This window comes from Corvus moneduloides, chromosome 30, assembly GCF_009650955.1.
Source record: "Corvus moneduloides isolate bCorMon1 chromosome 30, bCorMon1.pri, whole genome shotgun sequence".
Classification (NCBI taxonomy): domain Eukaryota; kingdom Metazoa; phylum Chordata; class Aves; order Passeriformes; family Corvidae; genus Corvus; species Corvus moneduloides.
Genome location: NC_045505.1, coordinates 2410373 through 2422525, shown reverse-complemented (window position 1 = coordinate 2422525; position 12153 = coordinate 2410373). Strand labels below are relative to the sequence as shown.

Below are 12153 nucleotides of genomic sequence, written 5' to 3'. Positions count from 1 at the left end.
GGCGGGTTCGGCTCATCCCATCCAAGTGCTCTTTACCCCGAAGCTGATCAGCGCTGGAGGAAACATCCCGGCTTCACTCAGGTGGGACATCACAGATAAACCTGGTTTGTTGTTGGACTGATGGCAAAAACAGGGCCCCTTTGCCCCCCTCCCCACAGACCCCATGGGCTCCTTTATCCCCCTCCTTGCGAACCCCATGGGCTCCTCATCCCCCTCCCCGCAGGCTCCTTCCCCTCCTCCCAGCCCCTGTGGATGTTGCTCTAGCCACATTTTGCCCTGCTGAGGGATGGCCGAGGCCCTGCAGCTCCCACCCAGCACATGAGCCTGATGCCATCTGCCGGCCTCTGGCTCGGGCCAGCCAGGAGAAATCAGAAATTAATTCCCTGAAATGTCCATCTTCCTCTGGCTAAAGCCCGGCTGCCCTCCCTTCTCAGCCTGATGGATTTTTCCTCACACTACTGAATAACTCCTTTTGAACACCCCTGCTGTATTAATGCATCTAGAGAAGTGCACCTAAGATCGTTTTTTTTTCTCCCTTTTATTTTCCCTGGGGAAATGTTACTGTCTCAAAGTTTTTAATTCCACTTGCTTCCCCACCCTGCTTTTTTTTGGTTTTTTTGAATGACTGCTTATAAAGACCATCGTGCTCTAACTGGTTTTGGATTAAAAGGAACTTAATAAAGGTTTCCCCTGAGCACAAAGCTGCACAAATGGGTTTGCAATTGCAGAGTTAATTGCAGGAGCTGGGCAGAGCGATTGGTGTTTGCAAGGCTTCACCAGAGGATGAGGCTGGCAGGGAGAGGTTTGGCTTTGCTCTTCGCTCACACAGTGAGGTGCTGGGGCAGGTTTCTTTCCATCCTGCCCCAAAAGATCGAGGCACGGGGTCACCAGGGATCCCTTTGGCATCAGCACCAATCCCGGTCACCTCCCGAGGTCACACGCTGGGGTCGGCCAGCGCTGCCCAGCCAAGGGTCTGCGGTGGCTGGAGGAGGAGAACGGGCTGGAGACCAACCCAGCGAGGCTGCGGGAGGAGCTGGAGGAGAATTTCTGCTGCCTGAGAATGTGAAGTGCTTCCGCCAGTAATCGCCGGAATCATCAAATTAGCATAAATTCTATTAACGGTTTCCCAGATGAGACATTTCAAGGCTTCTCCCCCCCTTCCTGACACAAACAAAAGAGAATATAATTACTTTGCCATAAAGCAGCTCCTGAAAAGGCCCTCAGTCCTTCTGCCTTTCTTCTCCCTTGGAATAAAGCTCCAAATGAAAGGTGCTCCTGACCTCCCTGCTCTCATCATTCATCAGCTGGGGAGGAGGAAAGAGGCTCCACAAAGGTTTTAGGGCCTGGGATCGAGCAGGGGGCCCATTTGCCAGGTCCACATCGTACCACAGGTGGGGGGGGAGGTTCTGAGAAGCTTTTTGGGGCGCTCAGGTCCTGCTGCCCTCCTGATTCCAAGGAGGATTTGGAAGGACGACGGTTGAACACATATGGAAGAAATGTTTGTGTAACACAAGCCCAGCACCTACTGCAGTAACTCACTACAAGCACCGCGGGGGCAATCATCTAAAATAATGTTCCTTTTTATTGGCACGCGATTGCGGATGACAATTTGAAAGGGAACGGAATTTGCTTATGAGCAAAAGCCTCCTTAACTCTTCAGAACGACACTAAAACAACTCGCCTGCCTATAAATACGATCTGCCAATAGAGGCATCTTAGCTGTGAAGATTTAATTACAGGCAGGAGCTGCAGGAGGCCCGGGGCTGACACCAAAACAGCTGAGCCCCATCACCGAGGGGGATGGACCTGCACGAGAGGCTCACCGCAGAGCCAGGTGTAACTTTCAGCCTCCAGCTTCTTCCCAGACAGGGGAAAATTGGGCTTTGGGGTGATTTTCTGTACCATAAGGTCATATACCAAGGTCAGAACCTTTCTCTTGCTTGGCCATTGGCTCAGGGGATGAGTTGTGCCTCTTCTAGGCCTCAGTTCCCCTATAAAACGTAGATAATTTTGGCTCTCTTCCTCAAGGAAGCCTCATTAATGTTTCCTTTTCCAAAGATCTTGAGGCTTTTTACAATCTATTGCGAATTAATTATTATTACGTTAAAACAAACTATATACCCTAAATAAAGCAGTTCCAACAAAGCAGCTGGATGATGAGAGCAATCTGCTTTATGAACTCCCTTTTCCACTGCGCAATTTTAAGCATTTAGTTCCGCTTTCTAATTGCTAATATCCGTTCTTCAATTACCCGCTGTTTTGTTTCAGATTTGAAAGATTAAAGCACGTTGTTATTTTATGATTATGTGAATTCCCTTTGTGTAATTGTTGGGTTTTGGGTTTTATCCGTTTGCATATTAAACGCCTGCACGGGGAAGACTCGTATGTGGCTTGAAATGGGTTTCGCCTTTGGCGCAAGTTGCCGGCTGTTACTCAAATCAACGTTTAAAGACAAAAAGAACAGGCAAGGCATCGTATTTCTCAAGCGACAACACTTAATAAACAGCCTCGCGGTGAATTTCACCACGCACCGGCTGCACCGAGCCCCTGGCACAGACCTTTTGGCGCCCTGCAGAACCAGCGAGGGGGCTCAGGCCCATCCGCGCCCTCTGCCAATGGCTTTGCTCGAAATAACCACCAGGGCTCGGCCTGAGGACGGCTTTTCCTGCCCAGAGCAGCCCCTCTGGTGCGCTGGGCAAGGAGTAGCCCCGGGTCTGGGGGTCCTGGGCCCACCCGGCGTCCCCGTTGCTAAGCAACGCGCGCTGGCGCCAGCAGCCAGCATTAAAGATGGCGCCTGGCCGGCTTCAGCGCGTGCGCGGCCGCGCCCCGCGCCGGGGAGAGGAGCTGGCAGGCCGCGCCCTCAGCAGACATGGCGGCGGGCTGGCTTCAGGAGCCCGCTGAGCGCAGCCAATGAGAGCCCGGGGAGGAGCCGGGGCGCGCGGGGATTGGCTGGCGGCGGGGATTCAAACCGGAGCGCGGGGCGGTTGGGGCTGCGCGCGCGGCTGGGGCCGGAGCCGCGGCCCGGGTGAGGGACCCGGGAGGGCTGAGGGGAGCCTGGGGGGCTGAGGGGGGCGCAGAGAGGGGCGGAGGAGGCTGGCGGGGAGCTGAGAGGAACCGGCGGCTCAGGTGAGTGCGGGGGATCGGGAGGGCTGAGGGGAACGGCGGATCCCAGACCCGCCCAGGCCCAATCCCCGGTGGTCTCGGAGCCTCGTTCGCCCGGCTCGGAGGGCGCTGTGCGGGCTGGGCTGGTCCCTGCGGCCTCCCGGCCTCGGGGGTCGCGGAGGGCGAGGGGATGGTGATGCTAGTGCTGGTTTATAAGGCACCGAGCTGAGCGTGCCCCGTGGTGTGAGTTCGCGCTGCAAGGGCAGAGCTCTTCCGCACCTCGTGGTCCACCTAATACAGAAAGTATCGAGGTGTCGGAGTGAAGTCCGTACCTGTGAATCAGGTACCCCAAAGCCTTCTGTGCTGGCGTGTTGTGTTCTCTCCTGGCACCTCTCCCATGCCTTCCAGCACCAGCTCGTTTCCCAGCCCCGGCTGCCCTGCCTGCCCCAGCCACCTCTTGCATTGGTGAAGTCATTTCTGTCTTGCTGAGCTGGAGACTTTCCCCTCCGCTGCCTCTGTTTATGCCGTTGTTGCTGCTGTTTGAGAGAAATGTGCTGACTGGTTGAATTTTAACAGCTATTTGCAGGAGGAGCTGTAACTTAAAATGCAGCTAAATTTAAAACTGTATTAAAATTCCCCGGAGTGTTGCTCCTATTTTTATCTTACAAAGTGCTGAAAACTTGCAGGTTTTTAGTGGCCTATATAGTACCAAGTTATTTGTAGATAGGGCATGGGCTGTGTTCTCTATCCTTTCTGAAGGGGAGGACTTGGGATCCCTCATCTTGCCTCGGGTTCTGAGCCTCTGTGCTTTGCTGGAGGATAGTGGAAGCACTAAGGTGGGCAGATCTGCCTCTCTGCAAGGCTGTGTTATCCATAAACTGTGGAGGGCTGTGGATTTTCATTCCCTGTGGAAAAAAAGTGGATGCACATATCTCCATAAAACATGAGTTTTGTTCGTGCAGCTTCTCCAACTCGCCTGAAAGCCTTACAACCAGTAGCTCTGAGGCTGGTTCTCTTTTCTTTGGGCTGGTTTCTGTTGGGAGGTGGGAGGGAAGGGCAGGGCTCTTTGTTCAGCTGTGGTTTTTTGGCAGGGGGATGGAGACTGCCATGGTGAACCTGCGGGGTCTGTACGAGCAGCTCACGCGCCAGGCCGAGCTTCTGAGCGAAGGAAACGAATGTCGTGAGTTCTGTCTCTGAGGTGTTCCTGAAGGATGTGCTGAAGATGCTAAAACCAGTCCAGTCTGGGTTTTTCCTTTATTGAAAAACATGAAGTCCTGGCTGGATTTCTGTGCAGGGCCACGTTCTGCTTGTAGCAAACTGGCTTCGTGCAACGTCTCGTGTTCCAGCTCTTCTGCCTGGTGCTGACAGGGAGGGCTTGCTCTGAAAAATGGAAGAGCTCATGGACATCTCTTGTGTGGGTGGGTTGGCCCAAGGGCTGGGTTCTCCACGCCTCAACTGGGAGCAGATTGTGGAGGTTCAGGTTGCAAACCAAGAGGAATTTCTTCATGGAAAGGGTGGCCAGGCATTGGAAGGCGCTGAACCAAGGGAGGTTTGGAGTACCAAGGAACATCCCTGGATGTGGCACTCAGTGCTCTGGGCTGGGTGACAAGGTGGGGATCGGGCACAGCTTGGACTCGATGATCTTGGAGGTCTTTTCCAAGCTCAGGAATCCTGGGATTCTGTGTGAGCAGATAGCTGCTGCCAGCTGCTCCTCTCCTTGCCCCGCTAAGGCTTCGTGTGCTCTCTCCCCAGAGTTTATTCAGTTAGCGAAGAACTTTGAGGAGTACCGGAGGAAATGGCAGAAAACGGAGCAGGAGCTCGGCAGGTACAAAGATCTCCTCATGAAGACAGAAGCCGAGCGCAGCGCCCTGGACGTGAAGCTGAAACATGCCCGCAATCAGGTGGATGTGGAGATCAAACGGAGGCAAAAAGCCGAAGTGGACTGTGAGAAGCTGGTGAGTAATTCCTGTGTTACCCATCAGCTCCTGAGAGCGTGGAGTCAAGGTGATTCAACTGCATTGATCAGTGGCAAATAAGGACTGGCACTCATGGGAAGGAAAAAAGGGAAAAAAAAAAGCAAGGAATTGGCTTGGCTCCTCGGAGCAGCTTTCTGCTTTGATCTGGGAGAGGAGATTGGCTGCTGGTGGAGCTGAGCTGCCATTACCTGCCTGCAGCCATTAGCAGTCCATTGACACAAGTTCTGAGAGCTTATCTCTGGTATCTCGAGCACTTGGTCGGGTCTCACAGTAATTAAACACAGTGTATCCAGTTGCTGATGTTATCTGTGTTCACAGGAGAGGCAAATCCAGCTGATTCGGGAGCTGCTCATGTGTGATGCCTCCGGCAGCATCCAGCTCAGCGAGGAGCAGAAGTCTGTCCTTGCCTTCCTGAACAGGCCACAGGCTTCTGTGGGAGGTTCAGGTAACAAAAGGTAGGGAAACAGCATTTTATCTGAGGTGTCAGGCATCAATCCAGCTGTCAGCCTCCGTGACACATTCTGCACCCGTGTCAACAGTTTTCCTTTTTCTTCCGCTTTAAAATCCGGTTCTTCTGAGTCAGTGAGATTGTTCTGGAACTGTGACTGACTGAAAGCCAAACTGATACAAGCTTCTTCTAATTTTTGTTTTTTAGGCTGTCTACAATAGATGAATCTGGCTCAATTCTGTCAGACATCAGCTTTGACAAGACCGATGACTCACTGGTAATGTAACTCCACGTTCTGAAGTTCTCCTCCCCTGTAAAGCCCGAGGGGAGGGGGTTGATCTCCAGAGACCCTTTGTGTTTAGATTACTGGGGTATTAAACTGGCTGAGCTGATTTGCATTTCCCGGGTGTACTATTGGCTAAAACTTGATGAAAGCCCTGGCCAGGGGCTGTGTGGCATTTGCCATTAACCAGTGCTGTGTATTTCCCTCAGGACTGGGATTCCTCGGTGGTGAAAGCTGTCAGGCTGAAGAGGAGAGAGAAGCGGGTACGTGGTTCAATTGTTCCCGTCACATTGTTCGTCCTGGCTGCCACAGTGCCACCATCTGTCACCTCACAGCCACCTGTAGTGACCTCTGAGCCACCTACACAGTCAGACCTCACATGGATGTGCTCCTGCTGTGGGGGTTTAGATTGAAATTTAGGTCTGATGTCATTGTTCGTCTGCTGAAAATGAGTGGAGTTTCTGTATATCCTGTGCCGTTACAGTCTGGGATTTGCAAGAAAACACTTGGAGATTATTAACAGCTCCCAGATTAGGGGGAAATGGTGTAGGAAGTTTACATTTTTCTGTTCTGTAAAGGAGCTTGTGGTTGTTCTGCTTTAATCTGCAGAAGATACAGGTGGGAAGAGCCTAAAACCAGCACCTAGTAGAGCTGGGAAGAGTCTGGGACTTGCTTAGTCGCTGGTTTTTGTGTGTATAGTTTGTGGGTTCGTTGGGGCTTTTTTGTCCTCCATTCTTAAGTTGGGTTTCTTTGTTTTCTGAACTGAATTATAAAGCTGGCCAGGAAAATTATCTCAAAGAGATTGAACTTCCCTAATTCTTCCTGGCACCTCCAAGGTTGCCATGAAGCAGAGGTACCACTGAAGGACTTGTCTGCACTCAGCACAGAAGCATGAAGTGCTCAGTCCTTCTAATTATCCTGGACCAGTGTCATGCCAAGTTAGCAGCATTCCTGCTTCCTGGACAAGAATATGCTCTCTTTTCAGCGCTCTTCCAGGCAGTTTGCTGAAGGCCCCCCAGGTCCTCAGAAGAAATCCAGATCCATCAGCAACACAGCAGACCAGGTATGGTGGTACCAGCTGGGTTTGTGTGCACTTGGTCACAGCTCCTGTGTGTTTCCAGGGCCACTGGAACTTCCCAGTTCTGTCATCCTTCCTGTCACTGGTGGTGTATTTGTCATTACAGGCTAACGAATCCATAGTGGCAAAGACCACTCTGATGGTCCCCAACGATGGTGGCCCAATTGAAGCCATTTCTACCATCCAGACCGTGCCTTATCCTCGGAGGAGCCGGAGGAAGAGTGGTAGGTGTAACATCTCTGTCCTGTCCTGACACAGCTACTCAGGTCATCCTGAAATGTTAATTATTCCTTCCAGGACCTGGAAGCTGCTTCTGGTTTATGATGCCCATGCTTTTGGGGGCAGAGGGTGATTTCAGCCAGTCAGCTTCTTCCTCTTGTGTCTCCCAGGTCCTTTGCAGCCTTGGAACAGCGAGTCCAGCATAGGCAGTAAGCAGCTGGAGTCCAAGATGGACAGCGATGGCTCCAGCACCCCGCAGCACAACGGGGGAGTGAGGCTGCACGACTTTGTTTCGAAGACGGTGGGTCTACAGGCAGGAGGAGCTTGGAAAAGCATCTCCTTCCATCTTGAAGTGTGTGTGACAAGAGGCTGCCAGCTGTGTCAAGGGAGGGTTAGGTTGGATATCGGGAAAGGTTCTTCCCCCAGAGGGTGCTGGGCCCTGCCCAGGCTCCCCAGGGAATGGGCACGGCCCCGAGGCTGCCAGAGCTCCAGGAGCGTTTGGACAGCGCTGCCAGGGATGCCCAGGGTGGGGTTGTTGGGGTGTCTGTGCAGGGCCAGGGGTTGGACTGATGATCCCTGTGGGTCTCTTCCAACTCGGGCTATTCCATGATTCTGTGATTACATCTCAGGTCAATATGAGCTGTACCAGTTACCTGCATGGATCAGGGAACTGTTATCCAGTTTGATTCCTGCTGAGTTACTCCACTGCACTAATCTCTGCCATCTGTGTGCTCTGGATCACCAGGTTATCAAGCCAGAATCGTGTGTTCCATGTGGAAAGAGAGTGAAGTTTGGGAAGATCTCTCTGAAGTGCAGAGACTGCCGGGTGGTCACTCACCCGGAGTGCCGGGAGCGCTGCCCGCTGCCCTGCATCCCCACGCTGACGGGCACTCCGGTCCGCATCGGAGAGGTGGGTCTGTGCCCCGGCCTTGGGGCCACCCCAGACGGGCCCACCTTGGCTTGGGACTTGCTCAGCTCCAGCTTTGCCTTCCCCAGCAAACTCCTGTTGCTCAGAGCTGCATAATAACATGCAAATGAGCTTGCTAATGCATCATTCCACAAGCAGGGAGGGGGTGTAGGGGTGTGATGGTAGGAGGGCGTTGAGTGGGGAAGGTGGCAGCTCCGGGCAGGCGATGCAGCGTTGTGCTGATGGATGTGATGCTTCTTCACCAGTCCTGAGTAGAGCAACAATTCTTGTTTTCAAACCGTAGATCTTGCTGTGAATTCCTGAGAGAGTATTTTCCATGTCTTGGTGACTGAATCCCTCTTTTTTTTTTTTTATTTTCCCTTCTCCCTTTTAGGGCACCTTGATGGATTTTGTCCCTTCTACTCCTCCAATGATCCCTTCCATCATCGTGCACTGTGTTAATGAGATCGAGCAACGAGGACTGCATGAGGTAAGAAGAAAATGAGGTGTGAAACAGTGCTAATGAAATGGGTTGTGGTGTTGGGGAAGCAAATTGTTAACCCAAATGCCCCTTATTTATGGTGTATATTGTGCTGCTCAGTGGGTGACTCAGGTGTGGAGAGAAAGTGGGGGTGGAAGAACATCACTTGACCTCCTCCTCTGAGCAAAGCTTTGTGCCAACAGACAGGTCTTTACCGCATCTCTGGCTGTGACAAGACTGTGAGGGAACTGAAAGAGAAGTTCCTTAGAGCAAAAAACGTTCCTTTGCTCAGTAAAGTGGACGATATCCACGCCATCTGCGGCCTTCTCAAGGACTTCCTGCGCAGCCTGAAGGAGCCCCTTCTCACTTTCCGGTTAAACAAGACTTTCATGGAAGCTGCAGGTGAGGAATTGCTGCCTGGCATCTCCAACTCTTTTTCCTTAGGCTCGATGGTTGTGGTTTCGCTGTCAAGTGAGCCAGCAGGCCTTGGTGCTCTGTGGAGCCCTTGTGCCTGAGTCCTGGTTGGGCAGGATACAAGTTTATTAGCACAGCATGACAAGTTTATGCCTTCCTTATTTCTCGGGGTAGCTGTGGCTGTGAGGGGAGTATTGGAGCTTCTGGGAGCACTTTCTTAAGTCTAAATATTGATTTTTTTCCTGCTAGAAATCTCGGATGAGGACAACAGCATCGCTGCTATGTACCAAGCAGTTGGAGAACTTCCTCAGGCCAATAGGGACACCTTGGCTTTCCTCATGGTCCACCTGCAGAGGTACATTCTGATGGACAGGGAGGTTGGAACCAGGTGATCTCGAAGGTCCCCTCACAACCCAAACCATTCTGTGATCTGAAAGGGGACGGTTACCCCACTGGTGCTTTTTCTAACTGGGTCTGGTTACTGCTTGTGAGAATAAATTCCTCATTCTGGAACAGACCTGCTCACTCAGAGGCTGAGTGTGTGTGGGACAGGGGACTCATATCACAAGGCAAGGGGTAAAGCTACATTGTCTCTTTAATTTCTTTTAACGCAGGGTGGCTCAGAGCCCGGATACTAAAATGGACATCTCCAATTTGGCCAAAGTCTTTGGCCCCACAATAGTCGCCCACGCGGTACCAGATCCTGACCCCATGACCCTCCTGCAAGACACGAAGCGTCAGCCCAAGGTAGGGCAAACCTGGCTGATTTTCTCTCTTCCAACCCAAAGCATTCCGTGATTCTGTGATCAGCGACTCACAGGTGTCTCTGTAGGTCATGGAGCGACTTCTGCTGCTGCCCATGGACTACTGGAGCCAGCTGATGATGGTGGAGCAGGAGAACATTGACCCAGCACACGTGATTGAGAACGCTAATGCCTATTCCACTCCACGGACACCTGAGGTTCAAGGTAACCCTGGCTTCTGCTCTGTTACTAACAGCCCTCAATCCAAGCAGCCTGGGAGGCTCTCAGAGCCAGCCACTCCTCGCTTCACAGAGGAAGAGGGAAAAGCAAAGTGTGCCAGGAAATGCCAGATTTGTCTAGTGCTTGTGACAGATGCCAGGGAATGTCTGATGTTCCCTGCACGGCAAAGAAAACTTCAGTTGTCCCCACACTGTGCTGCTCTCTTTTGGCAGTGAGCATTCTGGGACCCCTCACCACCCCGGAGCAGCAGCTCTCCAAGACGCCCTCGTCCAGCTCCCTGTCTCAGAGGGTCCGCTCCACCTTCAGCAAGACCACCCCCAAGTAAGTGCCAGTGGGTGCTGTCCTGCAGCGTCTGGAATGACTGCAGGTGATTTGGGTGGTCAAGGAGAACTAAGCTGAGACTTTTGGGGGCAGCCTGCACTTACTACTCGGTCAACCCTCCCTTAATCTGTACTGTGGGAGCAGCAGCTGCCCGATGGGTTACAAACATCATCTCATGGCAAGGAGGGGAACATTGTTTGGGGAGGTGCATAAAATTTGGGTGAATGTTCCCTGGAAAGGGAGAATGTTGGATCTCTATATCCAAAATTCCAAACTGATATTTTTGTGTTTCTCTTGAATTAGATTTGGGAGTAAAAGCAAGTCAACAACCCACCTTGGGCATCAGGGTAACTTCTTTGCCTCTCCTATGCTGAAGTGAAGACCTGGGAGTTGGTCTTGTCCTGGCATTTGCACACCCACGCTCACAAGTAGAAGAAGAAGCACAGGTTGTCTCCATGGCCCCTGGCAGCTTATATTAAATGATGTTTTGCCTTTTATCTTTCAGCTTAACTGAGACTTTTAATGGGATTTTATAGTGCAATTTATTTTTATTATCTAATGCTGTGCTGAATGTAGTACTGGTGAAGACAGTAACAAGCAGGATTTGTTCAGTGTTAATCATTAAAAAAACTCTAGAGAACTGGCATTTTCACTAACATCTGGTTTTCTCCCTGTGTGAAGTAGAGCAGTCACAAAATGAGTGTCGGTTGGTTTTTAGGACTGCGTAGGATGTTCTGGACACAGCAGTGTCTGAGCTTTGTCAGAATCCTGGCTTTCCATCAGCACAGAGTCTGTAAGTCCCACCTGGTTGGTGGTGCAGCTGGAATCCTGAGGATGGCAGTGTTGGATTGGGCTGGTGGGCAAAAGCCTCTCTTCAATGAACTGCCCGAGGGACTGTGGCTCCTCTAAAGGAACATTTCCTGATGTTTGCAAGGGGTAAATTCTGTAGAGGACGGTGTTAGATGCAAAGCCAAAGGATTCCTGGCTAGCCTAAAGGAATTAGTGCTGCTCGTGCTGCTGGTGAGGGGAAGGAGGGTGGTTCAGTGGGGATGGGAGTCCTGCTTTCCCAGGTCGGGGGCTGGGGTTTGCCCAGTACTGTGTGAAGACACCTGTGGAATGCACACAAGTTTATGACACGGCTGTTTTCATTGAGCTCTGGAAAACTGTTCTGACCGTGCAGTTAAGTAAATCCTGATCTTCTACATGACCCACGGTTCTGTGTTCTCCGGCTCGTGGTTTTAATTTGCGCTGTGTATTTTCACCCAGGCATGTGTGGCTTCACTGGAGGTTGAGGGGCTGCTCTCTGAGGAGCTCCTGCCCCAAGGACTGATCCCAGCCAACCTTGCTGCTGGGGGCAGGATCCTGCCCCAGGCTGTGGCCCCTGGCTTCAGGGGAGGAAGGAGGAGAACAGGTTTGGTCCCCACTATTGTGTTGGGAGGTGAAATAGCCTGGGGTGGGTGTGGTGGCCTGGGGTGTTTCTCTTTCCCCTTGATTGTGAGGTCTGGGGGCTGAAGTGTTTGTACACTGGTGCTGACCCACTACTGGGGCCCCTGGGCAAGGGGGTGCTTCTGGCCTCTGGGGTTCTCAGACACACCAGATGTGCATGAGAGGGGCACTAAGGTGTGTTCTCTATGGGCACACTTGGTCCTTTCCCAGAGCATCTTCTCCCAGACTAGGTCCTTGCCTGTTCCTCATTGGAGCAGAAACAAGGTCACTGTCGGTGGGACCTGCTGAGGGGCATCTGCCCTGGTCTCTGTGGCACTGCTCTGTGGGGACAGGTAGGGTTTGGAGACACCCAAGGAAGCCACCCCCACTCAGGTCCTGCTGGGCACAAAGGTGACTCTGGCAGTGCCTGGGGACGTGACTGGGGAGGGGGGTGCCCACCTGTGCCTGCAGGGAAGGACACAAGTTCCAAGTGGGATGTACGAGGACACGGCAGAG

At 52.3% G+C, this 12153-nt stretch overlaps 1 protein-coding gene across 2 annotated transcripts; it reads left to right on the top strand.

Moving 5' to 3' along the window:
* The first annotated feature begins 2979 nt into the window (after positions 1-2979).
* Positions 2980-10868, top strand: RACGAP1 (Rac GTPase activating protein 1). Of its 2 annotated transcripts, none has more exons than XM_032094250.1 (17): positions 2980-3025; positions 4194-4282; positions 4855-5057; positions 5397-5533; positions 5734-5803; positions 6019-6072; positions 6795-6872; positions 6994-7111; positions 7277-7407; positions 7852-8016; positions 8408-8503; positions 8698-8896; positions 9158-9263; positions 9523-9655; positions 9741-9876; positions 10104-10212; positions 10516-10868. In XM_032094250.1, exons 2-17 carry the CDS (start codon positions 4198-4200, stop codon positions 10589-10591), a joined length of 1896 nt encoding a protein of 631 aa, XP_031950141.1. In that variant the 5' UTR covers positions 2980-3025; positions 4194-4197; the 3' UTR covers positions 10592-10868. The 2 variants fall into 2 exon arrangements, with proteins under 2 accessions (XP_031950141.1, XP_031950143.1); XM_032094252.1 differs by lacking the exon at positions 2980-3025 and adding an exon at positions 3064-3126.
* Positions 10869-12153: the final 1285 nt, after the last annotated feature.